Below are 24,237 nucleotides of genomic sequence, written 5' to 3'. Positions count from 1 at the left end.
CTTTTAAAAAAATTATTTTATTTTTTTAATTCTCAAATCCATTTTAATGTACATTAAAATAAAAAATAATTTAAAAAATAATATTATTTTAATATATTTTCAACTAAAAAATACTTTAAAAAATCATTATTATTACCCTTATAAACACCAAGTTAATCTCGATATTGACTCGTTTTACAGCCAATCCAGCATCACCGTGCAAAACTTTTTTTTTTCCCGGTGTGCTGGACTCGAAACATGATCTCAAAATACTTAAATGCGGAACAATAACATGGAGATATTTTTAGTTCGTGTTACAATTATTGTTTAAGACTTTAAGTATTTACTCGCTAGAAGGAGCAAATTAGTAGATGCTTGTATTTCAGCTTGAATTTGTTGCAATATCCAGTTCGACAAGTGGATGGATGACGGTGAAACCGAACAACCGGTGACCTGCTGATCGTTTCTCGTATCTCGTAAATATTCGGTCGAATTTTACATCACAAACATGGTAGACGAGTAGCTTATTTAGGAACGCGGCTAATTTTTTTTCCTGAAAAAATCATTTAGTTTTTTATATAAAAGATATCTAAATGTATTTTAAAATAAAAATTATTTTAAAAAATAACTATTATAATAATATTAAATTCACTCGAGATTTTTAAAGGGAAATGTTGGTGCTGATTGAAAACATGTTCATCGATTTACTTGTTCATTTTTTAAATCATTTAGTTTTTTATATAAAAATAAAAATTATATCTAAATATATTTTTAAATAAGAATTATTTAAAAAATAATTATTACATCAATACTAAATTCACTGGATATTTTTAAAGTTAAATGTTTGTGCTAATTGAAAACATTTTTATTGATTTACTTGGAGCTTAGAACAATAGTTAAGCTGTATGAAAGGGTGTTAAGAGTTGTTTTTTAAAGATTTTTTAATAAATTAAAATAATAATTATTTTGTTTTTAAAAATATATTTTTAATATTAAATCTAAAAACATAAAAAAATATTAAAAAAAAAACATTTCTTATAACTGATGTTGTTTCACTACAAACAATTACTATGAAGCAACACCTCAGGCAAGGTATATTCAAAGACAGTTTACAGGGACACAGGAAAAATATCACGGATTAAAAGATGGAATGGGCGAACAGTACGCGGAGAACAATATAAAAGTTGCAGTCAATAAGATCCAGGCATGCTCAATGTTAATTTTGGCTGGATTTCAGATTGTAGTTTAGTTTTTTAAATAGATTTTATTTTGTTTCTAATTCAACTAATTAACTAGCTTCCTTTTCTTTTTCTTTTTAACAATTAATTAACTATAAAATTTAAAAACAACAATACTAAAAGAAGCTCTAATCAACGGATAAGGACGACGTAGAAAAAGGTTCGAGGGTCCACGCCAAACACATGAGAAAGGTTCCAACAAGGCAACGACAAGAGGATAGACCAACATGCCTTATATACACCTTTTTAAGGTGAACTTCCAGGTTGCAAAATGCTTTTGCACGGACAACAGGCGCTGCGAAGCTGCCGCATCTATCATTCTTGGATGCAGCTGTTGACCAACAGGATCTGTTTGTTTTTTATTTAAAAAATGTTTTTAAAATAAAATAAATTTTGTTTTATTTTTTTACATTAAATTAATATTTTTTTAATATTTAAACATACTAATATTAAAAATATTTTTATTAAAAAATAAAAAATATATTATTTTAATATATTTATAAATAAAAAAATTAAAACATTTTAAAAAATAATCACAATTATATTCTCAAATACTTTAAAATAATATTTTATTATTATAATAGTTATTTTTTAAATTTTTTTCATTCTAAAATATATTAAAATAATATTTATTTATCTTTAAAAAAATTATTTTTGACATTAATATGTAAAAATATTAAAAATATATTAATTTTAAACAAAATAATTAAATAAATAAATTTTAAATTTTTAAAAAAACAATGCAATTTCAAACATTGCTTAAATGACGGGCGGCATGTACCGGCTATTGTTCCCGATCCACACTGTCTCGTGCAGCCATAATCATCCACACAACATCCACTTGTCACTGACAGAAGTCCCTGTAGGGGAAATTTCCTCAACTTGAATAGCAGCAATTGTATTGAGCAGATACAGGAGGTAAAAAGGCAAAAAAAAAAAAAAATGTGTAATAACGCATTTTATTTTCAAGGCCACTGTGCCATTTTCATGTTGATTGTGCTAAATTTTCAACTTAATCATCATTGTGGACATCTCAACATGGGGAAGGAAGATGATTGCGATGCTTAAAAAGCTGTATGAATTATAAATACTAATGATGTAGCGTAGAGGTGATGCCCAAACCCATCATCCAAGCCTCTCAAACGTTTCCTTTTCATTGCGTTTACTACAATCTTCTTCTTCTTTTTTCATCAAGAATCAGAGGTGTTTAAAAATATGACATGGATTGTTTTTAAAAATAATTTTATCACATTAAAACAATTCAGAAATATATAAAAAAAAGTTAAAATAAAAAAACTAATTTTTCATGAAATCGTTGTTTGGAATGTAATTCAAAATAATATCTTAATCTTAAATATTATTCTTTTATTTTTCTATAACTTTTTCCAACACTCAATTTAAATGATATTATAAAACAATAAAACCATACTCTTCAACACTTGTACATAGGTAGGTTTTTAGAATAATAGATGTTTTTTTTTTTAAAAAAAAAACATCACAGCCTTTCGCTACAAATCGAAATTGTACACACAAAAGGTCCACTTTAACTACCCTGTACAAGGCTCCACTAGATCCCAAATTCCGTAATCACCCGCTCCTCCTCCGCTATATCCGCGGCAGCCAGGTATTTTAAAATTTTCTTTACCTTATGACCAAAGTGCCCTCCTGTATTACCCTCAATTTCTGTCTGGCTCCCTCACTTTCCACTTCGCTTGGTAGCCCCTCTCCTTCTATCTTTTTCTCACAAGTTCCTCTCGTAATCAAAATCAAAATCACTTCACTTTGTCACTGGCCCCAAACAGCAACCCCCTTTCTCCCTCTATTATTTCCATTTTGATTTCTGAGACCTAAAAAATCACATTTTTTCACCTCACTGTTAATTCATTTCCTCTCTCAAAGCCGCCCTCTGACGCCGTTACTCACTGCGGCCCTGTAAGATTCCGTTTTACAAAAAAGCTTTCTTAAATTTCGGTTTCGTAATTGTACTTTTTTTTAAAAAAAAAGAACTGTTAATTATTTTTTGAAATTTGAAATCCGCTTGAGAAACTTGATTAATCACTCACTAATGCTGCTGTATCTGCTTTTAATGGTAAGTTAATTAATTCTTAGATCACAATTTCAAAAAATATAATTACTGGCTTCTTGTTTTGGTTTCTTTTTAATGGCCCCAATCCCCAAGTGTCTTTAGAGATTTTTGGCCATTAGCGGTGCAAGAGAGGAAAGAAAGAACAGTGAACTTTTTATTTTCTTGCAAGTGAAGCTTGCATTTCCTTCCCTTCCCTTTCTTTTAATTTCCTTTCTTTGTTTCTTGATTCTGTTTGTTTCCTGAGAAAGTAAAGGGAACGGAAAGGATAAGGCACGAAACTTGTTCAGGTACATGTGTTTTTTGTTTTTCCATTCTTTTTGGAAACTTTCAATTACCGGCAACTGTGTGATTTTTCAATATCAAGTTTTCTTTTTCTTTCTTGTTTTATTAGTTTCTCAGCAACAAAAAAGTGTTTTTTGTCCTTGCTCTTTAAAACGAGATTAAGCCAATTTTCTTTTCTTTTCTTTTCCATCAGTTTCTCAGTCTCCAAACAGTATCATCTCCTTTTCTATTTTACTTTCTCCGGAATTGCAATTGAATCTTCCTTTTCGTTAATCACGATATTGTTTTGATTATTAAAGGCTAACAATATCAGATTCTGTTTGTGTCAGATTTATTTGATTTTTTAAAGTGTGGTGGTTGATGGAGATAGAGAGGGTTTTGGGGTTTTTGAGAACCGGAAATGGAGGGGTAGTTTGATATTTTTGAAGGTATAACTTAGTGAACTAAGGAACAGATCATAAGCCCTGACACATGCATTTGACAATTGTTTTGTTTTATGTTTTTTTCTTAAAAAAATTAATGCAAACTTATATTGTTGAATTTGATAGCTGTTCTCTTCTTTATTGCTTCTTCGTCTACATTAAGTAATTGACATGTTTCTTTTGTTTTTTAACTACTCATTTATTTTTTGCATGTGTGCGGGCGTGTTATTGTGTTGCTCTGTTTTTTTTTTTTTTTGTCGCTCATATTTAAACTTACTGTTTTAATTCAAGTATTTATTCTAGCAATCGAATCTGATCACTTTTTGGATGTGGGGTTTCGAAATTAGATTCAGTTATGTACTTTTTGGTATGTTACTCTCATGTTTCTCAAATTGTTAATTGGTTTTATGTTTGATAACGTGATGGTTTTTAAGTACTGAACCTGTTTTTTTTTTTTTTTTTTGCTTTTAGGGTTTTCCAGTGCGAATTCATAATTATCACCACATTGTTGCATGCTTTCCTTTTCACTTTGTTAGATATCTTGATCTTGATGTGGTGGTTGTGTGTGTGGGTGGGGGATTGGAATCTTTGCTCGGTGAATGTGTTATAAGGTGAGGAGATCATATGTAGTTTGTGGACTAATGACCGTTGTCCTTTTATTTCTTTTTTCTCGTCCCCTCTCCGAGCAATCACTATAGTCATTATTTGTGTATGAGTTGCCGCATTCCTCTTCAAATCTTTCTTCGTAAAATTATAATCCAGGTTTCCCCTTATAATTTCTTTCACAATGTAATTTCAGGTTCAGTGAGATCCCTTCTGTCCAAGGAGTGATAAAGCTTGGGATTGTGAACTACCATTTTTAATGAGTTACAAATAGTGGTTCTGGTTTGAGATAGACAGATGAAGAAACTATTCTTTTTCAGATCTTCTTCCTCCACTGCTGGAAACAACAATACTAGTTCTCCACCGTCTGCAGATAAACAAGTTTACTGGGAGGCACCATTCCAAGGTAAGCCAAACAATCACAATGATGATAATGTTCAGTGTAATTTTTGGAGCCTAAGGGGACTATTGTCAAAATCAGGAAAGCAAGCATATGATAACCAGAGAACCAGCAACAGCTTGGGTCTTAGAAGGAGCCGCTCATTGTCATCAGCTGCCTTTCTTGATGATGGGAAGGGGAAGGGGAATTTTCCTTGCATAGATCAAGCCAGAACTCCTCCTAGCAGTTCTAGTGGTGCTCATCAGCAACATGATCGCTCATCTCAGTGAGAATTTTGATCCCATTAATATCACATTATAAGGATGCATCTCAGATTATTTAGTGATCTTGAATACAAGTTTGTTTGCATATAACTCCTGTACACTTTCTTTTTGAATTGCTTCCTGAGGTTAATTCAAATGTTTTCCAATTTAACACAGCAGGAACAATCTTTTTCCTGAGAGGCGAGCCAAAACAAAACGATTTGAAGTGGCAGCTACTGGCCTAGAGAGATCTGGTTATTCCAATCCCCATCATTATTCATCAGGAAATTCTACTTCTAGTAACGTCTCAAGTAAAGTTGTGGATCGCTACATTGATGGAGAACAGCAGCAGGAAATGAGCAAGCCCAAAAATGGTTCACAGAGAAGTTTTATTGGAAGCAGAAATGCCGATGGAAAACTTCCTCCACGAGTCCAATACACAGCCCCTACTTCACCAATGGATAACATCAAAGATAAGCCCAGGTCTCACTCATTTCGGGAATATGGAGGGACTCGGCAGAAGTTTTCTTCAAGAGATTGGGTGGCTAAAGGATTTGGCCATGAATCTCCACGGAAACTTGCAAGAAATGTCATGGAGAGACTCTCCCTGGGGCGTTCTTATCCAAAATCAAGTCCAAAGGAGTTCGCCTGTGATATTCCAATCACAATTGAAGATGTCTATGGTGGATCAATGAATTCATGTATGGATGTTCCTGCCCGAAAAAGTTACTCACTGGAGGAACCTTGTGAAACCAATAATGGGTACAATGGTGATGATTTCTCAGGTTATCAGAAACCAAATTACTTCCTTGGAGATGAATTTGAGGATATGAACTCTGTCAGTAGAGAAGACATGGTAGATGTGGAATTACAACAAAGATCTAAGGAAGCTGAGGAGAGGATTGTTCTTCTTTCTGAAGAGCTTGAGCAGGAAGGCTTTCTCCAAGATAGTCGATTTGATGCTCCACTGTTGATGCAGACTATTCAGAGCTTAACAGAGGATAAGTTAAGCTTGGCAATTGAGGTTTCAGGTCTTCTGAAATCTCGAATTGCTGACAGGAATTCTGCCAAGGAAGGTTTTCAATTAGCAAAGGCAGAATGGGAGGCAAGGAACCGAAGATTAGAGAAGGAGAAGAATGAATTGCAGACAGCCTTGGAGAAAGAACTAGACAGAAGGTCGAGTGACTGGTCATCAAAGCTTGAGAAATGTCAGTTAGAAGAGCAAAGGCTTCGTGAACGGGTTAGAGAGCTTGCAGAGCACAATGTTTCACTCCAGAGGGAAGTATCTTCTTTTAGTGAGCGGGAATCAGAAAACAAAAGTGTGATAACATATTCCGAGCAACAACTCAGGGACCTGACCTCAAAGGTGGAGGAGGTGAGTGATGAGAATCAAGATCTGAAACACAATCTTTCTGAATTGCAAAAGAAGTATGCAGTGGCAGAAGAAGATCAAGATTGTATTAAAAGGAATTTTGAAGAGAAGAACAAGGAGTGCAAGGATTTGCAAAAATCCATTACAAGATTATTAAGAACCCGCAGTGATCAAGAGAAGACAATTGAGGGTTTACTGGAAAACTTTAGTGAGGAAATTGAAAAGAAGTCACCATTGGACAAGTTTGATAAGAATGTGACACGATTGCAAATGGAGCAACTGAGGTTGACAGGATTAGAACTGGCTCTCAGAAGGGAGGTGGAATCTTGTAGACTTGAGATTGATTCCCTTCGTTATGAGAATATAAACTTATTGAAGCGCTTGAAGTGTAATGGTGAAGAGATTGGTGCTTTAACTTTCAAGCTAGATAAGGAAATGTGGACACGAACTTGCTGCCTGCAGAATCAAGGATTGTCTATGCTGAATGAGAGCACTCAGCTTTCTTCCAAGTTATTGGAAATCATCAAAGGGAAAGTGGGCAGCCGCTTTCAAGAAAGTAAGAAGGGTATGGAAGTTTTGGGGAATGGTTTAGATGAGCAGTTTATTGTTGAATCTGATATGAAAATTCAGGGCTTTAAGCGTGGAACTGAAAGCTTAACAAGGAGTTTGCAGACAATATCTTGTTTACTTCAGGAGAAGTCCAATCTTGGTGCTTCAAAATCTCAGTCCCCAAGCAGTAATGTCAATGGCTCTGGGAAACTTAACCATCATATCCCAGAGGTAGGCTACTGCTTAAATTTGTTCTTGTGACATGCTCATCTTTTGGTTTCTGTGGAGGATGGTCATAATGCAAATGTATTTTCATTTGATTTGAATTTGCTTTTTAGCGACAATTATTCAGTATGTTAAATTAAGTTGATCTTTGATTTGGGTATTGAACAGTTGACTATTGGAAAATTTGATTCCAACCCTTGATGCTATTATTGATTTCCCTTTCATCTTCACAGGAATCTTTGAGATTTGAACTTAAAGCTGAAACTTTGCTTACAAGTCTGTTAACAGAGAAGCTGTACTCTAAAGAGTTGGAGCTCGAGCAGTTGCAAGCTGAACTAGCAACAGCAGTGAGAGGTAATGACATCCTTCGATGTGAAGTCAACAATTCGTTGGATAACCTTGCTTGTGTCTCTCATCAACTGAAAAATCTTGAACTTCAGGTATTCCTAGATCCCAACTCTGCAGAAAAAACCTTAAGTTACATATCACTTTAAATATTCATTTACACAGGGTGCTTTGTAAACATTGCTTGTGCTAAATGCATGTACAAAAGCACTTAATTTCAAGCTGATGCATTCACTTGAAGGGTTAAGGTCTGAATTGATTTGGTCAGCTCGTAGTGTCCCCTAAGTTCTTTTATATGCACGCCTACCTAACCTGTGATTTTGTTGAGTTGGGCTTCTGTAACCTGAAATTTCCCCTGTGGAGGTGGAGTGATGTGCTGTCCTTGTGTAGCTGGTGATTTTATGGAGATATTCACTTCATTTCCAATGGATAGTGAAACTGGCATGAGGTCATTGTCTGCCCTCGTTTTCCCATAATTGTTTTTGATCACCATCCTTAAAACTGGTTTTTCTGTGAATCATTATCCTTTAATTTAAAAGCAATGTGAAATTGTTATTCTAAATGTTGCTTTTTATGGTTTTGCTTTTAGTTTAGTTCCTTTGCTATGGCATAATTCGATTTTATTGTTCATTAAAGACTAATTTTGTTATGATGGACATCTGTGGCATGTTTACTCCCTTTCCTTCTTTGGTTCTTACCCTGATCGGCTTAGCATTTTCTGTCATAATTCATGAGAATAAATTTCTACTAAAACCATTTAAAGATTTTTCCTGTTAAATAGTTTTTATCTTTTTTGGGATACCAAAAGCCAACCAGACATGATCTTTTGGCACAACACTTTGTCAGACATCAGCAAAGAAGTATAATGAAGTGCTGTACCTGATTTGCAGTGCGATGTCTTTTGAATTTCTCTTGCTGTCTTTGTACCTTCACGTTACTTGGGAGCTATTGTTATGCCTTCAAACTTTGGTATCCAGTGTACAGTTAGGACAATTAAACAGACTCGTTTTTTCCTTAATAATTATATTTCATAAGAAATTATTTAAAGCCTGTTGGTAACTGCAGCTGTCTTATTTTTTTGTCATGACCTTTTGGTGTCCTATAATATAACTAATGTAATTGTCTTTTTAACAGATGCTGAAGAAGGATGAGAATGTAGATCGACTTCAAAGTGACCTCCAAGCATCCGCAAAGGAATTAGCAACAACTAGGGGGGTATTGGCCAAAGTTTCACAGGAGAGAGATATTATGTGGGAGGAAGTGAAACAGTTTAAGGAGAAGAATATGCTATTGAATTCAGAGATTAATGCATTGAAGAAGAAGATAGAGGCCCTAGAAGAAGATATTCTTCTTAAAGAAGGTCAAATCACAATCTTGAAAGACACCCTAGGCAGCAGGCCGTTTGATCTCCTAGGTAGTCCTAGTTGTACACGAGAATTCTTGCTAGAATGATTGCGAGGAAGCAACCTTTTCTTTTTGGTTAGGGTGTGCAGACACTGTCCATAGTTTGAAATTGTGTTCTTCGGGTTTCTTTACATTTCTTATACCTTTCCGTTTCTTTCCTCCATTTCCTTACTGGAGGCTTTGATGGCTAAAGGTGTTAAAAGGTTGGAAAAATTCACACTCTGATTCTTTGTGTAATTGTATGTAGTTGGGGTTTCCTTGTTCCTTCTCTTATAGCCATGAATTGGTCTTAGCAATTTTGATTCTCTCTCCCGTTCTGAGTGTGTGTTTGTGGTTCAGCTTGCTCAGTGTGATCAGGAGAAATTGGTTCTGGTTCCAATGTTGGTTTTATCCCTCAACAATTTGTTTCCAAATTTTTGCTGGGAGTACAATATATTTAACATAGGATTTTGGTGCGGAGCTCAAGATCTGTTGTCATCTTGAACTAACTATTTATTCTTGATTCCTTTACTAAAACTTGCTGGCAAATACATCGGGGCCTCAGGATGCAACCTGGAATCGGCAAGTCACAGGTCAGACGATGGTAGCATATTTTCATTGATGACAAATCCTAAAGCTGGACCTTTTGTTGATACAGTTGTACTGTTTCTTGTGATGGGATCAGTTAGGAGCCGATGTTGTGTCCTTTTTGGTGTCCTTGCCAATAATTGGATAGCATTAGAATTCAAACTCTCACAGCTGTGGAACCCACCTATTACAGGTCAAAGAGAACGAGGTTGATGCCGCCATAAACAAGCCAGGCACTGAAAAGGTTGTGTTAGTTTGCTTCACCTCGTGCTGGAGGTATGAACAGAAAATAAATTAATAGCTTGTTTGGTTTTTTTTTTTTAAATTGTTATTCATATGCTTCACCGAATTTGATCATGAAATCTCGATTTTTACGTGTTGTTCTTGCAAGGGCCAGAATCGCTTGGCGTTAAGCTCCCCAGGATTTATTTTTACAAATAAAGTTTTTTATCGAGAAACTAAAGAAAAAAGGAGTTAGATGCTCTCGCTTATATCAAAATAAATATTAAAGATATGTTTGGCTATAAAAAAATATTGTCATCTCGTTACGACAGTAACTTTTGTTTTCCGTGTTATGATCAAAATGCTTGTTAATCTAAAAATTAATTTTTTTTAGTATTTTTAAATTATTTTAATATCTAATATTAAAAATAATTTTTTTTAAATATCATTTATTTTCATATAGAAAAAAATAGTTAACCATATTTCAGTGTCACATGACAATACGTTTGACTAGCAGTCTCCCTCAAAGCTTGCAAAGGGAGGCATAAAACCTTCTTTAGAGTGACTGTAATCAAACCAACACCACACACTATCAATCACAGATGTTCTTAAACGTTTATATTAGAAACTAGCACTAAATCACCACTACTTTCTTGACGAAGAAGCCTTAACCCAACCTGATCATCAGATTAAGTTGTCATGTGCTGAACCTGACACAGATTTGATCTTTTGTGTCAACAGATGAGGCAAGCTGTCTCAATCTCAGTTGAATATGAAGAATTTTTGGATGATAATGCTTTAGGGCTAACAATCCTGGCCAGGCATTCAATGGCCAAACAGTAATGATGGCTACAATTAAAGTGACCGGAGAGCTTGCTCTCCTCATCAAGCTCTCCTCATCGAGACTTCTAAAATGGTTTCTTGGTTATAGTTATCTGTACATTGAGGCCTCTATCTCTATCATGATTCTTCCAAGCATCCTCTGATAGTGACTTCCACTGCTATTTTTTTATTTTTATTATTAATATGGATTGTAGATAATTTGTGTATATTTTCACTAATTTTATAAATTTTAAAATTAAAATAATTTTAAAATTTATAAAATTCGAAATAGTAATTTTTTAAAAATAAATCTAGATGAACTCTCATAATTAACTTCCCCTGCTATTTCATTTGCTTTCTGCTTGCCCTTCTCAAGGGAATGGCGTTGCGCTCCAGTCCGTGAGGCACAAGGATACAGTAAACACAAAAACATGGAGAGTAATCCTTGTTAACACCGCCTAAAAAAACCGCGATTTTTAGTCAAAGCAACCAACTGTTGTATAAATGTTAACAAACCTTAGCTCTGCATTATCAGGATTTGATGCAGCCACCGGATTAGCTCTTAATCTTTCCGGGGAGCCTTCGCCGCCCTCCATTTCTGTGATAATTAACATCACCATAGAAACAAATTTGTCAAATAAATGCTTTTCTCGTTTCAATTGTTTCAGCATTTATTCACACAATTACAGGCATTGCTGACCAAAAACAACAGAAGGAGACATGAATGCATTTCACAATTAAAAAACACAATAAAATAAAAATCCACAATTAGAATTACAGTGATAGATTCTACACTAAAGCATGAAAAAAATCCCTTAAATAAGAAAATAAAAAAAAATCCACAAACCACAATGTAATTAACTATAAAAACCGTTTTCATTGGAGAAATTGAAGGGATTCAGCAAGAGACCAGAAGAGGAAACGTTACTTTGAGCTGCCAATTTTTTTTTTTTTTAAAAGACACCTCCACATTGTCACTGCCAATTACTTTGATATATTTTTATGTAAAAAATATTTTAAAATTAACCACCAGTTATACTTCACTGAATTCCCCGAGTCCACCACTCCTAAACCACCGATAGTCGAGAACAATTTGTTTCTCGTGAAAGTCACAACAGAGATTAGCATTGAATTAAGTAGGCATGCCCAGCTGTAGAGTGAAAGTATCCTGCTACAAAAGCAAGGGCGAAATGAATCTCTGTTTGCAAAACGAAAGCCCTCTGCTGCTTTCTTCTTCAAACTCCTTCGATGTTGATGCCATACATTAATAGTTGCAGGCTCGCAGCCATAAACCACAACATTTACTTGAAATATTCACAATGAGGAAAGCAAAATGTTATTATTCTGGAGTCTCTAACAGTACTACAAATGCAATTAGAAAGTGTTTGATTTTAAATTTCAACCTGTTTTTTATTAAAATTTAAATTTAAATCGATATGATATGTTAATATCAAAAATAAATTTTAAAAACTAAAAAATATATATTATTTTAATATATTTCAAACAAAAAAATTATAATTTAACCAAGCGCATGGTCGCTGAAAAATGACATTAGAACTTAATTTGATGTTATTTTAATGACTCTTATCATCCTTGATATGGAAGTAAGAATATAGATCATGGTTCCTTGAATCGTATGCCACAACAAGAGTTTGATGCAAGCTTGGCGGCACATTGTCTGGACAAAATAGCACAGATGGAAGGCATAATGCCTTTCCTTGGAGGCTGGGGGAGATACATATATATATTGTTGTTCCTTTCTTGCAGCTGGTTCATCCATTGGGGTTTCCTTGACTGGATGATCATAGAGATGCAGGTTTCCAGAACTCGATGAGCTTCCTTTGCTGGAAGTATAAGAGATTGCATTTCATTACAAATATGAGAACTTAAATAGAATGAATACACGCACCTGTAACCAAAAACACACACACACACACAAATACCGACGCATGATTGTATTATGGATTCACATGTGCAACTACAAAGGCATTAATATACAAATACTCACCCAAGACCACACACAGTGACACCTGCACCTACGCAAGGGCAGGACACATGCATGCATGCCAAGCTGAGTTTGAGTATACAGATGCTTACAGATTCTAATTCTGGCAGTAGAAAGGGGCATGGGGGAGGCCACTTGCTAAATTGACAGGCAGTACCAGGCCCAATGTGGCTCAAGCAGTGAGGTTAGACTCTAACTAGGCTATAGTTCAACATCAACCCAACCCACCCTAACAGACGCAAGGCCCTGACGTGCCACAATTACAAGCGAAACAAATGAATCAAGCACCAGCAGTGTGGACCTGGTCCAAACTTCAAGTGCTTGTCCCTAACCTACAAAGCAGATTGGTCATCAATCCAGGCTCAACTTTATATATGCATGTCTTTCCGCATCAAATCTCTCCGGGGCGAGGCCACTCTTGAAAACTAGAGGGCTGCCTGGCTATTTCTACATCTTTGATTGCCATTTCTCCCCCTCCAAATTTTATTTTAGTTGCCTTAAATAATCGTTAACTTTTAATCAGTCTCGTATCCTAGAGTGGAATTTACCTTAGAGTGGAATTTACCTTAGCAATTGGTATTTTTGCTCTTGCTGAATCAATCAATGAGAAATCAATATCAGCCACAGTAATCCCTGTTGAAATGCGATCTGCAAAGAAAAAGCAAAACAAGTTAGTAATCAGTAAATTCATCAAACATGCTAATGGTCTGTAAACCAAAGTACCCAGCACATACAATAACCACAAGATAGGGAAGAAGAAGAGGAAAGGAGTAGAGGAAATTATCTGAGTCTGTTGAATGAAAACAAATAACATGTAGTACAAATAGAAATGCATTTACAATATCGAGACTTTTCATTCAAGGATAGGAAGAAGTGCTAGAACAAGAGACAGTAATTCTTACCAGGCAATCGACCAACAACAGTTCCCCAAGGATCAATTATTAATGTGTCACCATAGCTTTCTCTTTTTTCATTATGCTTTCCAGCTTGGGCAGCAGCTATCACCTGACATGGGAAAAGAATTACAATTAATTGTGCGTGGTGGACACAAATTCATAATTCTTTTAAGACACAAATGAATTCATACATAGCATTGAGTCTCGATTGCACGAGCACGAAGCAAAATCTCCCAGTGTGCCTGACCAGTTATTGTTGTAAAAGCAGAAGGTACCAATAAAATCTGCAAATGATAATAAATGCTTCAAGTTTTAGATTCTTAAAGTCAATTTATACCAGAGAATACATAAACTGAATTATACCTGGGCTTCATGATGGAATCTGAGCTGCTGGTATAACCCTGGGAATCTCAGATCATAGCAAACTGATAAACCCAGGCGTCCAACAGGGCTGTCAACTGCTACTATATCCTTTCCTGGAAACATAATTGATATAGATGGGTTATGCACAGAAATTTGTGTCAAGAGGCACTAACTAGGAACAAGGGAGATGAAAATGCTAACAGGACGGGAAAATTTTACAGATGCATTACACATGGCTAATTCTTATTAGAAAACTGTATGAATTCAAAAGCATGGATCCAAGAAAAATAAATTAAAATTATTGGAGGGTCTTCATCAAAATCATCCAGAAAGCATGCCACGTTAGTCATATTGGCTGGCAGTCACTTGTTTTTCCATAGATTTGCAAGCATGAGGTTATGAATGCAAAAACATAAAAAACAATCTATTATCCATAGGAACCTTCGTACACTGAACCAAAAGCAGGTGTTGGCAGGCCAAAACACATAAAATAAGATATTTGTTTATTCAACATGCAAGTCCAACACATGGATGAAGAGTTCGAGCCTATTTGAAAGTATGATGGAGATTGGTTTCCAAAGTGCTTTTCGCTTGGAAATACATCAATTTTTTCAATTTATTTTTGACATCAGCACATCAAAAAGATAAAAAAACAGTAAGAAAAATAATTTGAAGCCAAAAAAAAAATTAAAATTTTTCAAAATGGTGGTTGGCCTGCAATGCCAAATGGTGCCTTCACCAGGTTCTGTAAAGCTGCTTTCCTTGTATACACGTCCACCAGGAACATCCACATCAAACCTTTATTTAAAGAGAAAAGGTTTGTTTAGCTCCCATATGGATAAATTAAATCAAGATAAACACAGATCAATATAAAGGAAAGAACTGAAATATCAACTTCAAGCAAGCGATGCTCATATATACTCAAGAACTACAATGACGGGAAAACCATCGCAACAAAACATAGAATTAGCCATCTTACAAATGTATTTTACTATAACTGCTTCTAATATTCCCACTGTCATCAATGATAACATGTGTGTTGCGCAAGTGCGCATCATCAGATCCTTTTTCTTGAAATCCTCCAAGTGACAGCCAAATGCCCGACTCCCTGCAATTCAATAATCATAACCAGACGGCAACAAAAATTCTAATACTGTGCCAGCAAAGAAAGTAAATAAGAGCACAACGAATAAAATGGGCAGTGTCTATCAACTACGAATAAAGAAAGGAAGACCACAATACAGAGAAAATAAAGCGAATTTATATATTACCTAGCCAACAAGCAATACCGTTGCATAATCGGTCCGTCCAAAGGTTCTGCAAGCTTAACACTTCCCCCATCCTTTGCCGCAATGAAAGAAAAACTTTCAGGAAAACAAACCAACTTTGCCCCAGCAGCCACTGCCTCCTTCACATACACAACGCCCCGCCAAAATACATAAATTAGTTTAGAACCATTTCTCAACAGAGAGGTGGTAACTACAATCGCAGGTAATCCTCACTGTACTTGACACGCGCATATGTGGGGTCCACACCCAGTGCTCGACAAACATATCCAGGATTCCGTTGTTACATGATGAGAACGAATAACACAACTATAATCATCGTATTATAATTATCAATTAAATATTCACTGGTTAATAAATGAAAACGATTGTCAACGCTAATTACACTGATTTTGATTAAGTCAGTGCTAGGAATGCGTAATAAAAAATGAAAACCAGAACAAACCTGCAGTAAATATCAAAAACTGTGTGCTGATGAGAAATTGAAGAGTGAGTATACTTTGACGAGGCGAGAGCAGGTTGCGAAATTGGCAGCCAGGTCGTTGATTGACGTCATCTGAACTGCAGCGACCCGGACTGAGCTCGATGCCATGGCTGGATCGCTGGAAATGATGCCACTTGACTGAACGGTCAGTGAGCGGGAGCGCACGTGACGGGTCGGGCAGAGAAGAAGAGTCCCGTTGCTTTTTAGGTGGACGTAGAAGCGGCCGTTGTAGAGACAAAAATGGCATCGTTTCTGTTTTGATTTATTTGCATAATGATGCCATCACTTTTCTTATCTTGCAGTCGGCCCCTGAAGAGCCATAAAGCCTATGCATTTGGCTATTTTATTTGCTTCTTATGCATTGCAACTTGATCCTTATAAGAGCGAGCATGGAAATACTATTTAGAACAGCCAGAATGATAATATAGTTTTCTAAATATGATAAATACGGTTTTTTAAATTATTTTATCAATTTAATATGTCTTAATTGATATGACCCGTCTAAAAATAATTTTAATTAATCTAATAAAAAAATTAATAAAAAATATTTCTGTAATGAATAATATTTTAGTATTTTTACAGAAAATACAAGAAAAATATTTTTAATTGCAAAATAATAAAATAAAATTTTATTTAACTCTATATCGGAACATGAAAAACAGCAAAGAAAAGCAGAATATTATTTTTTTTGTTTCCTCACCATTTAGCACCTGGTTTGGAGTTGCTCTAATAGTGTGTGGTGTGCACTGATGCAGAAGGCAGTACTGTAAATCTACTATTTCACAGTCATGCTGTATTTTATAATAATTATGGAAGCTTATTTTTTGGATCCGAAGAGAAATATCATCTATAAAAACCAGACTTATTAAATCTAGTTTTGCTTAGCAAATTGATTTAAGAATTAGCTAACCCAACTTCTAATTCAGAACTGGCTTTTTAAAAAATATTAACTTTTAGTTATTTTTAGAAATTTATATTTTAGATCTGAAAATAAATATTATTCTTATCAAATCAAGTTTTGTACAATGAACTGATTTAAGATTTAGTTGACTTAACTTCTAGTTCAAAATTAATTTTTATAAAAATATTAACTTTGAGTTAATTCATTTAATTCTGGTACATCAATTCATAACTTAATTAATCAAATAAAAATGATTTTTATTTTTTTAAGATTTTAATCCATTTTAAAAAATTAAAATATCTTGATTTATCAATTAATTCATCGAATTCATAAGCAAAATTGATTTAATAACTTTAGATAAAATCATAATATTTTTTTAATAAAAAATGAATTCTTGAAATTTATTTTTAGAATTTAACATTGATTGATTGATGATCCTATTCATAAAAGTCCCAGTGGACTTCCAGCTCCAAGAAACAATTTCTCAAAAATTAAAATAAATATGATAGAAAATCTGAATCTTTTTCACAAAGGGAAGTTTTAACATTACTATAAAAAGGACAAAAGAAGATGAGCAAAAGCTGCCTAAAATGGCGGGGCTTGTTTTAAGGTCAAAGTCAAAACCCCTCCCTCCCATAAAGCAAATAAACTAGAAAAAGAAAAGAAAAAACAAAACTGAAAATCACGACATAATAAGCCCACCAAGGAATCAGAGAAGAGAACGTTCTTATCAATGGATTTCCTTCAAAACCAAAGATTTGTTGTATAAGTAATTACAGTCCTCTATTTCTTTAACCATTCACAACTCCACAATCTCTCTGCCTGCGTCTTTCTCTCTCTAGATCTATCTTTATTACAACCTTATTTTCTGCTGGAACATTCTAAAATCTCTTCCCTTGGATTTTTTTTTTCATCTAATAAATCCTTCAAAGTCTGGGCCTTTTTGCTTTTATCTTAAGGCTTTTGCATTGAAGGATCATAAAGTTTTGTTCCTTACCTCTTGAAATTGATTACAAGGTATGTTTAGAAACTTCTTTGATTCTCAAAAAAAAAAAAAGTTCGCAATTCATTTCATGCAATTTTATGAGAAACCCGTAATGTCAAATTTCATAATTTCGAGGGGATTTGGTCCCAAGACATAGTTTTTGGGCAGCACCTATTATCTGTATTTTTTGTGTTTATGTTTCAGGGTGATGGTGTCTGCAATTTGACTGACCAGAATCCCTCAAGGCAACTACTTATAGATTCTCGAGGTATACAGAATTATCGTCAGATAGTCTGTAATGTGCTGTGATTTTCATGTTTTGGGTCCTTTCCTTTACATGCCTCCTAATCATTAAGATGATCAATTTTTATGGTGCCTGCATTTGATTATTGTCTCAAAACTTAAACTTCTCTTTCAAATATGGGGCTGCACCATGACTACACAATTTTGGTCGATGCATTTTCTAAACTCTACATTATCCAGTTTATAGACATGCAAATTCATCTGGTTCATTAGATTGATAGTGTGTGGGAATATGACTTTTTTAGAGCCCGTGTCATGCAGTTTCTGCACCTGCAAAGCAATATGTTTGTTGCATCTTGAATTTTTGATGAGGCAGTGCTGCTTGCGTTTTGGTGCCTCCATAAGTGTCATGGTATGCAGTTTGTGCATTATTTGTCATTTGTTGTATTGCGGATTGCTTTTCAGATTTATGGCCTGTGGATTTTAATACATGTCAAAATCATTTTTATGCAATTTCTTGGACATTCATAGTTTTGTACTCCTCTGCAGGTTAATGGTGTCTGCGCTCAATAAGGGTTTAATTTCTGATACATCTTTTGTGGGGTTGGAGATTGGTGAGAAACAGGAGCCAAGAACAGTCTCTTATATACTTACTGATACTGATTCAAGGAATAGTTTGATTTCTGGGTTATTTGGGAGAGAATATGTAAGTAATGGTATCCGCAACATTGATGAGATTTGTTTCACCCTGTTGGAAACCTTCCGTTGAGGGTGAAAATTCAAGTAATGGTGGGGATGCTGCTGGTAGAGCTGAGGGATTGTTATGGTACAAGGATTCAGGTCAGCATGTTAATGGGGAATTTTCAATGGCAGTAATTCAAGCGAACAATCTATTGGAAGACTGTAGCCAGTTGGAATCAGGTCCAATGAGCTCAACTGAATCAGGTCCTTATGGAACATTTGTTGGAGTTTATGATGGCCATGGAGGTCCAGAAGCTGCCCGGTTTGTGAATGAGCGCCTTTTCGAAAACATCAAGGGTATGCTTTTTTTTCCTCTTCCATCATGAATTTCATTCTTATTCAAATGATTGTATGCTGTCATTCATGTCATCCCAATCTGGATGGTTGATTGTTCTACAATTGCTCCGTGAATATCATCTGTGAAATCTTGTTTTTCATGTGTGGTGATGATTATTGTTTTCCATTCATCTTGATGTTGGGCTATTTTGAAGTTCATGAATATGATGGATACTTTTTTGTGTTTTAGCACCCCACCCGAAGTACTATTCACCAACCATGAAGATGCTTTTGTTTTTCACGTGAAGAGGTCAAAACAGATTATCTAAGTCAAATTGGAGTGCATTTTAATTATTTCTTTTATTAAGGATCATTGGTTTTTGTTTGGATTTTGATCAGGGACAGATAGGTTTTTTTTTTGGATTTTGATCAGGGACAGATAGGTTTCAGAATATGTACAGGTTTAATAAGATCAATGGAAAATTAAAATTGATTTCACGTTAAAAAATCTTTTCCAGATATATATGAGTTGTGCTAGATTAATGGAAAGTCAAAACTAAAACTTAAATGATCTTTTAAGAATAATGACAATGGATGCACCAAAACCTTTATGTTCTGAGCTTGAGAGCTTCATAATTCCTGCTTCAACACCTCATTTGCATGCAAGTGTACTTATTATTTGCAAGAATTCGTAAAGCAGATTGTGTTTCTGACGTGAATGGTGCATTATATCATATATATGTTTTATTCTTTTCATAATGCGGATGTGTATTTTATTCTTTTCGGGATATGTGGGCTAGATTGTTCACTTTCAGTGGAGAGTCTTGGGTTGTTGTGCAGGAGGTGGCAGACTACTTGTCTTTGACTTTGTAGGTTTCAAAGGAGGAAAGAGTTAAGGACTTTATATGGTTTTGTTTCTTCTGTGCTGTTTTTTGTGTTCTTGGTTGGAAAGCAATGCTGGAGTTTTCAGAAATTAATACTCTATGAAACAATTATTATGGGCCAAGATAGTTTCTCGTTCTTCCTTGTGATTGTATGCATCGGGTGCCTTTAGGTGTGTATCCTTATTGGATATTGATGGGATTGGGCTGCTTTATTATGACTTGTTTTTGTTTGCTTTCTTTGAAGGATAGCTCATTCACCTTCGAGTTTTTGTATTTGTTTGGTTGATATCTTAATATGATTTTCTTTTATCTAAAAAAAAAATTCTTTTCTTCTGCCTTATTTAACTTCTTGTTTATATAGCTAATGCGCATGTTCACTGACATGACAGCTATTCATGGTACAGAATTCACGTCAGAAAACAATGGAATGTCAGCCAATGTTATCAACAAAGCATTTTTGGCAACAGAAGAGGAATTTCTCTCTCTAGTGAAGAAGCAATGGCTAAATAAGCCACAGATTGCTTCTGTTGGTGCATGTTGTTTGGTAGGTGTAGTATGCAGTGGTGTTCTCTACATTGCAAATGCAGGAGATTCTCGGGTTGTGTTAGGAAGACTGGAAAGGGCCATTAAGGATATCAAAGCAGTTCAGTTATCATATGAACATAATGCAAGTATAGAATCTGTGAGAGAGGAGTTGCATTCATTGCACCCTGATGATCCACATATTGTTGTTCTAAAGCACAAGGTTTGGCGTGTGAAGGGTCTGATTCAGGTGAGTATGGGCCTCTCATATAGCTCTTTTATCATGCCTTTTTTTGAAACTGCAAATTGCTTATTGCCCCATCTTCATTCTTTTTTCTCAAATCAATTTCAATATATTACGGTAAAAAGAATAAATAAATTTAGTTGCGGTGATATCTTTATATGGCTTTGACTGTAGGATAATGCAACTTTATTTTGGTACTGTGATTGCCATTAAGCTTTTTCTATGTTCCACTAGGCACGTAATTTTTCTTTCTATTTCTATGATGATAAATGGTGGCATTTTATATTCATGATTGCTGATATTACAATCTAATCTGTTGGCAAATCTTTGTTGCTTCTTCAGATCTCAAGATCTATAGGTGATGCCTATCTGAAAAGGGCGGAATTTAACAGAGAACCTCTGTTAGCTAAATTTAGATTGCCTGAACCCTTCGATAAACCAATTCTTAAATCTGAGCCAACAATTTTAGTGCAGAAACTCTGCCCTGAAGATCAGTTTCTTATCTTTGCATCAGATGGCCTGTGGGAGCACCTAAGCAATCAGGAGGCAGTTGACATTGTCCACAGTTGTCCGCGTAATGTAGGATTGCTGTTTATGGTTTCAACTTTCTTTTGTCTTCATGTGACTTAGTGTGTTTACTGGTTGTCTATAATACTTCTAAAACTTTCAGAATCAATCCTTTTCCTTTGCTTATGAAGGGACCTTAATTTATCCAAGTTTTTGCAGGGTATTGCAAGGAAACTTCTCAAAGCTGCACTTTGTGAAGCAGCAAAGAAAAGAGAAATGAGATATTCAGACTTGAAAAAGATTGATCGTGGTGTCAGGAGACATTTTCATGATGATATCACAGTCATAGTTTTGTTTCTTGATTCGAATCTTGTCAGTCGCAGCTCCTTCCGTGGCCCCCTAATTTCAATCAAGGGAGGTTGTGGTGTCTCTGGAAATGGCAAGGGAGGTTGTGGTGTCTCTGGAAATGGCAACACCTAGTTTGAGAATTCTTGTTCCCTCAAGCCCCATTTCTTCATTCGTACTGACAAACTCTTCTTTTTTCTTTGAAGAGGAGAGAGTTGAAAGAATCCCCCCTCCCTTTTTTTCCGTGTTTTGTCAATTGTATAGCCACGCATCTCAGAAACCTACTTATGTAACGTCATAAACGACTTCCTTAGGTAGCATAGTTGATGCCTTGACGGACAGATACCTTAACTAAAGCCTTAGTTGCTGTCTGGTTATTGGCATATGATACTTGCTACCTACTTACAGTAGCTGTGGTTTTACTCAACTGCCTTGAGAACTAGAAAAAATAATCCCATTTAAATTGAGAGTCACTATATTATTCAGTTTTAGTTCATTGAGTTGTCCATTTCCGGTTTGAGTCAGGATCTGCCATCTGGCTCCTTCCAAGCTTGCTGTATATATTCCCCTTCATCGTTCCTGGACTTGTATTGCAATTAGAAATTATTGGGATATTTCTGCGTGTCATCAGTTTGTGTTTCACTGCACTGTCTAACGGAGCAACGGGTCCAACAGCGGTTATTGCTTGTGCTTTTTTGGTGGGACAGCATCTGGATTTAGCTTTTGCACCGACTAGATTGATGTGTTTATGTTAATTTTACAACTCATTGGATTCCAGCCCGAGTGTTATGTAATCCGTGGGGTACCATCCTCATTTGCAAGCTGAGTGTGCTGTCTGCAGTCTTTAGTACAGAATTGTGCCAGCTATACAATGGGCCTAGCCTGTAGTTATAAAGCAGAGTGATCTGAGATGGACACCTGAAAGAGGCCTCTAAACTTGAAACAAAGGAAAGAAGAGGACAAAGTCTATCGTATATGTGGTTGTAATAGCATAAGAGACTCTAAGGGTAATATCATTTATCAGGTGGCTAAGAACAAAATTTGTTCAGACCAAGGTCTGAAGTTCGGGTTCTGTTCAGTAAGATAGCATATCTACATTCAATTAGCTTAGCTCATAAAGTTAATTCTAACCTTGTCTTTATGTTGGATCAACGTTTGCCAATCTATTGCAATAGTAAGAGTAATAAAAGCTATGGTAATAGTAGTAAGGATCTAACTACCCCTCAAAAAAACAATCAGCAACATGGCCACATTTCTGCCCATGAACTATTCCATTGGTTCAGCACCACTGACGCCTTCAAAACATTTTTCTCTTCGTTTCTCTGTCCATCTATCCTCCAAGAAAACAAGAAGATGGCTAGACGCTGATGCCGTAAAACTACCATGCTATCATTCGCTTCAACTTCAACCACTAAGAAAACCCATATCAGCAACGATGGCTACTGGGTATTTCAATTGTCCTTACATGTACATCCTTGCATGAATGGGATTGGTTGTTAGAGTTTCTGTCTGGTTGCTTGCTGAGAAAATAAAAGGAAAGGAAAAGGATGATGAAAAACTGGCACCTCCCATCTCAACTCCATGAAATACTTGCTTTTTTTGGTTGCTTAGAAATCGGAACCCTGTTAAGTAGCACCTAATAAGAAAAATAAAAGATAGACTTCCTTCTTCTTTCACAAGTATTGCAATATTTCAAATCCATTTTCTTTTCAATTGGCAGTCAAACAGGTCAGAGTGTTTTTTATTCTTTTAGTGGAGGATTTTAGGTTTTCTTTCTTCTTAATTTTTTTGGCAAAATTTTGTACAGAAGTGGGAAGGAAGTTCTTCCACCAGTTCTTACTTCTAATTCAGAACCACCTCCAGTTTTTGATGGAACAACAAGGTATGGTCTCATTTTGTTCACTTGCTTGCAAATTCACAGCTTATGCTATGATAAAATTGCTGAATTTCTTTATACCTTTACCAATGCATTTCCTCCAATTCCTAAATGGGTGAAAATTAACTAGCAATTTATCTTACCATGTTGTATGTTGCATTCTCTATGTTTTAGGTTGTATATATCGTATACATGTCCCTATGCACAGCGTGTGTGGATTACCCGGAATTGCAAGGTTATTTTTACAACATTTCATGGCCTGTCCTTGGTTTGTTTAGTCTGTATATAATTTCGTCAATACAATCAGTTTGTGGTAATGTTTTTGTTTCATCAAATTGAAAGAGCAGGGACTTCAGGAGAAGATAAAATTGGTTCCTATTGATTTACAAGACAGGCCTGCTTGGTACAAGGAGAAAGTGTATCCTCCTAACAAGGTTAAGCTGTTTGATAACCCCAACTAGTGTTGCTATCTTCTTTCCTGTATTGGTCATGCAAGGTTCTTGTGCAGGTGCCTTCACTGGAACACAATAACGAAGTGAAAGGAGAGTCTCTTGATTTGATTAAATATATTGACAGTCACTTGGATGGGCCGTCACTGTTTCCTGATGTAAGATTCAGATTATCCTCTATATCATGTGTTTGAGCCCTTCATTGAAATGGATAATTGATGTTTAGACTGTGAACTATAGGATCCTGCAAAGAAGGGATTTGCGGAGGAGTTGTTTTCCTACACTGGTTCATTCAGCAAAGCCAATAATTCCACATTCAAAGGAGAAGCAGATGAAGCTGGTGAGAATAATGCCTGCTGCCTTTGATGTTTCTCTGTCCTCTAAAAACACAAATAAAAAGACTGAAGTGGTGAATTGCCCCAGGTGCTGCATTTGATTATATTGAAACCGCTCTATCCAAATTTGACGACGG

General features: G+C 35.4%; 4 protein-coding genes across 19 annotated transcripts in view; 3 read left to right on the top strand and 1 right to left on the bottom strand.

Moving 5' to 3' along the window:
* The first annotated feature begins 2,911 nt into the window (after positions 1 to 2,911).
* Positions 2,912 to 9,602, top strand: LOC105120607 (golgin subfamily B member 1). 10 transcript variants are annotated; one of them, XM_011019589.1, is made up of 7 exons: positions 2,914 to 3,306; positions 4,479 to 4,618; positions 4,807 to 5,016; positions 5,092 to 5,275; positions 5,433 to 7,404; positions 7,632 to 7,838; positions 8,878 to 9,602. In XM_011019589.1, exons 3-7 carry the CDS (start codon positions 4,908 to 4,910, stop codon positions 9,193 to 9,195), a joined length of 2,790 nt encoding a protein of 929 aa, XP_011017891.1. In that variant the 5' UTR covers positions 2,914 to 3,306; positions 4,479 to 4,618; positions 4,807 to 4,907; the 3' UTR covers positions 9,196 to 9,602. The 10 variants fall into 10 exon arrangements, with proteins under 10 accessions (XP_011017203.1, XP_011017581.1, XP_011017279.1 ...); XM_011018901.1 differs by having other exon boundaries at positions 2,912 to 3,149; positions 4,807 to 5,275; positions 5,430 to 7,404; XM_011019279.1 differs by lacking the exon at positions 4,479 to 4,618 and adding an exon at positions 3,915 to 4,013 and having other exon boundaries at positions 2,912 to 3,149; positions 4,807 to 5,275; positions 5,430 to 7,404.
* Positions 9,603 to 12,273: 2,671 nt separating this feature from the next.
* Positions 12,274 to 18,332, bottom strand: LOC105127828 (nitrilase-like protein 2). Its single transcript, XM_011029273.1, has 10 exons — positions 18,252 to 18,332; positions 15,808 to 16,044; positions 15,294 to 15,430; positions 15,002 to 15,130; positions 14,762 to 14,820; positions 14,023 to 14,135; positions 13,851 to 13,943; positions 13,666 to 13,768; positions 13,329 to 13,411; positions 12,274 to 12,602 (listed from the first exon to the last, which is right to left on the bottom strand). The coding sequence occupies exons 1-10, from the start codon at positions 18,330 to 18,332 to the stop codon at positions 12,561 to 12,563; spliced, it is 1,077 nt and encodes a 358-aa protein (XP_011027575.1). The 3' UTR covers positions 12,274 to 12,560.
* On the top strand, positions 17,317 to 22,067 carry LOC105119562 (Protein phosphatase 2C family protein). 5 transcript variants are annotated; one of them, XM_011018721.1, is made up of 7 exons: positions 17,317 to 17,710; positions 17,883 to 17,946; positions 18,471 to 18,959; positions 20,212 to 20,594; positions 20,931 to 21,167; positions 21,315 to 21,513; positions 21,544 to 22,067. In XM_011018721.1, exons 3-7 carry the CDS (start codon positions 18,635 to 18,637, stop codon positions 21,573 to 21,575), a joined length of 1,176 nt encoding a protein of 391 aa, XP_011017023.1. In that variant the 5' UTR covers positions 17,317 to 17,710; positions 17,883 to 17,946; positions 18,471 to 18,634; the 3' UTR covers positions 21,576 to 22,067. The 5 variants fall into 5 exon arrangements, with proteins under 5 accessions (XP_011017023.1, XP_011016941.1, XP_011016344.1 ...); XM_011018639.1 differs by having other exon boundaries at positions 20,227 to 20,594; positions 21,315 to 22,067; XM_011018042.1 differs by having other exon boundaries at positions 21,315 to 22,067.
* A 423-nt stretch (positions 22,068 to 22,490) lies between these two features.
* GSTL2 (glutathione transferase lambda 2) overlaps positions 22,491 to 24,237 on the top strand; it is a 3,040-nt gene continuing 1,293 nt past the window's right edge. The window contains exons 1-7 of one of the 3 annotated variants that reach the window (XM_011017052.1): positions 22,491 to 22,886; positions 23,248 to 23,322; positions 23,491 to 23,551; positions 23,664 to 23,750; positions 23,825 to 23,923; positions 24,006 to 24,105; positions 24,189 to 24,215. In XM_011017052.1, the coding sequence (XP_011015354.1) occupies positions 22,684 to 22,886; positions 23,248 to 23,322; positions 23,491 to 23,551; positions 23,664 to 23,750; positions 23,825 to 23,923; positions 24,006 to 24,105; positions 24,189 to 24,215 (652 nt within the window). In that variant the 5' untranslated portion in view covers positions 22,491 to 22,683. The remainder of the gene's footprint in view (positions 22,887 to 23,247; positions 23,323 to 23,490; positions 23,552 to 23,663; positions 23,751 to 23,824; positions 23,924 to 24,005; positions 24,106 to 24,188; positions 24,216 to 24,237) is intronic. The other 2 variants (XM_011016358.1, XM_011015647.1) reach the window with 2 other exon arrangements.

This window comes from Populus euphratica, unplaced genomic scaffold (assembly GCF_000495115.2).
Source record: "Populus euphratica unplaced genomic scaffold, PopEup_1.0 scaffold1.1, whole genome shotgun sequence".
In the NCBI taxonomy this organism is placed as follows: domain Eukaryota; kingdom Viridiplantae; phylum Streptophyta; class Magnoliopsida; order Malpighiales; family Salicaceae; genus Populus; species Populus euphratica.
This window is presented reverse-complemented; position numbering and strand designations above follow the sequence as displayed.

Bases quoted from the DNA above. Each gene is read 5' to 3' on its own strand.
- LOC105119562 (XM_011018042.1), top strand. From the start codon at position 18,635: ATGGTATCCGCAACATTGATGAGATTTGTTTCACCCTGTTGGAAACCT. The intron at 18,960-20,211 runs GTATGCTTTTTT...CTGACATGACAG, and splicing joins CCTTTTCGAAAACATCAAGG to CTATTCATGGTACAGAATTC. The intron at 21,168-21,314 runs GTAGGATTGCTG...AAGTTTTTGCAG, and splicing joins TCCACAGTTGTCCGCGTAAT to GGTATTGCAAGGAAACTTCT.
- LOC105127828 (XM_011029273.1), bottom strand. From the start codon at position 18,332: ATGACACTTATGGAGGCACCAAAACGCAAGCAGCACTGCCTCATCAAA. The intron at 16,045-18,251 runs GTGCAGAAACTG...AAATCAAAACAG, and splicing joins ACAAACATATTGCTTTGCAG to AAACGATGCCATTTTTGTCT. The intron at 12,603-13,328 runs GTAAATTCCACT...TTATACTTCCAG, and splicing joins CAAAAATACCAATTGCTAAG to CAAAGGAAGCTCATCGAGTT.
- LOC105120607 (XM_011018977.1), top strand. From the start codon at position 4,908: ATGAAGAAACTATTCTTTTTCAGATCTTCTTCCTCCACTGCTGGAAAC. The intron at 5,276-5,429 runs GTGAGAATTTTG...AATTTAACACAG, and splicing joins CAACATGATCGCTCATCTCA to CAGGAACAATCTTTTTCCTG. The intron at 7,405-7,631 runs GTAGGCTACTGC...TCATCTTCACAG, and splicing joins TTAACCATCATATCCCAGAG to GAATCTTTGAGATTTGAACT.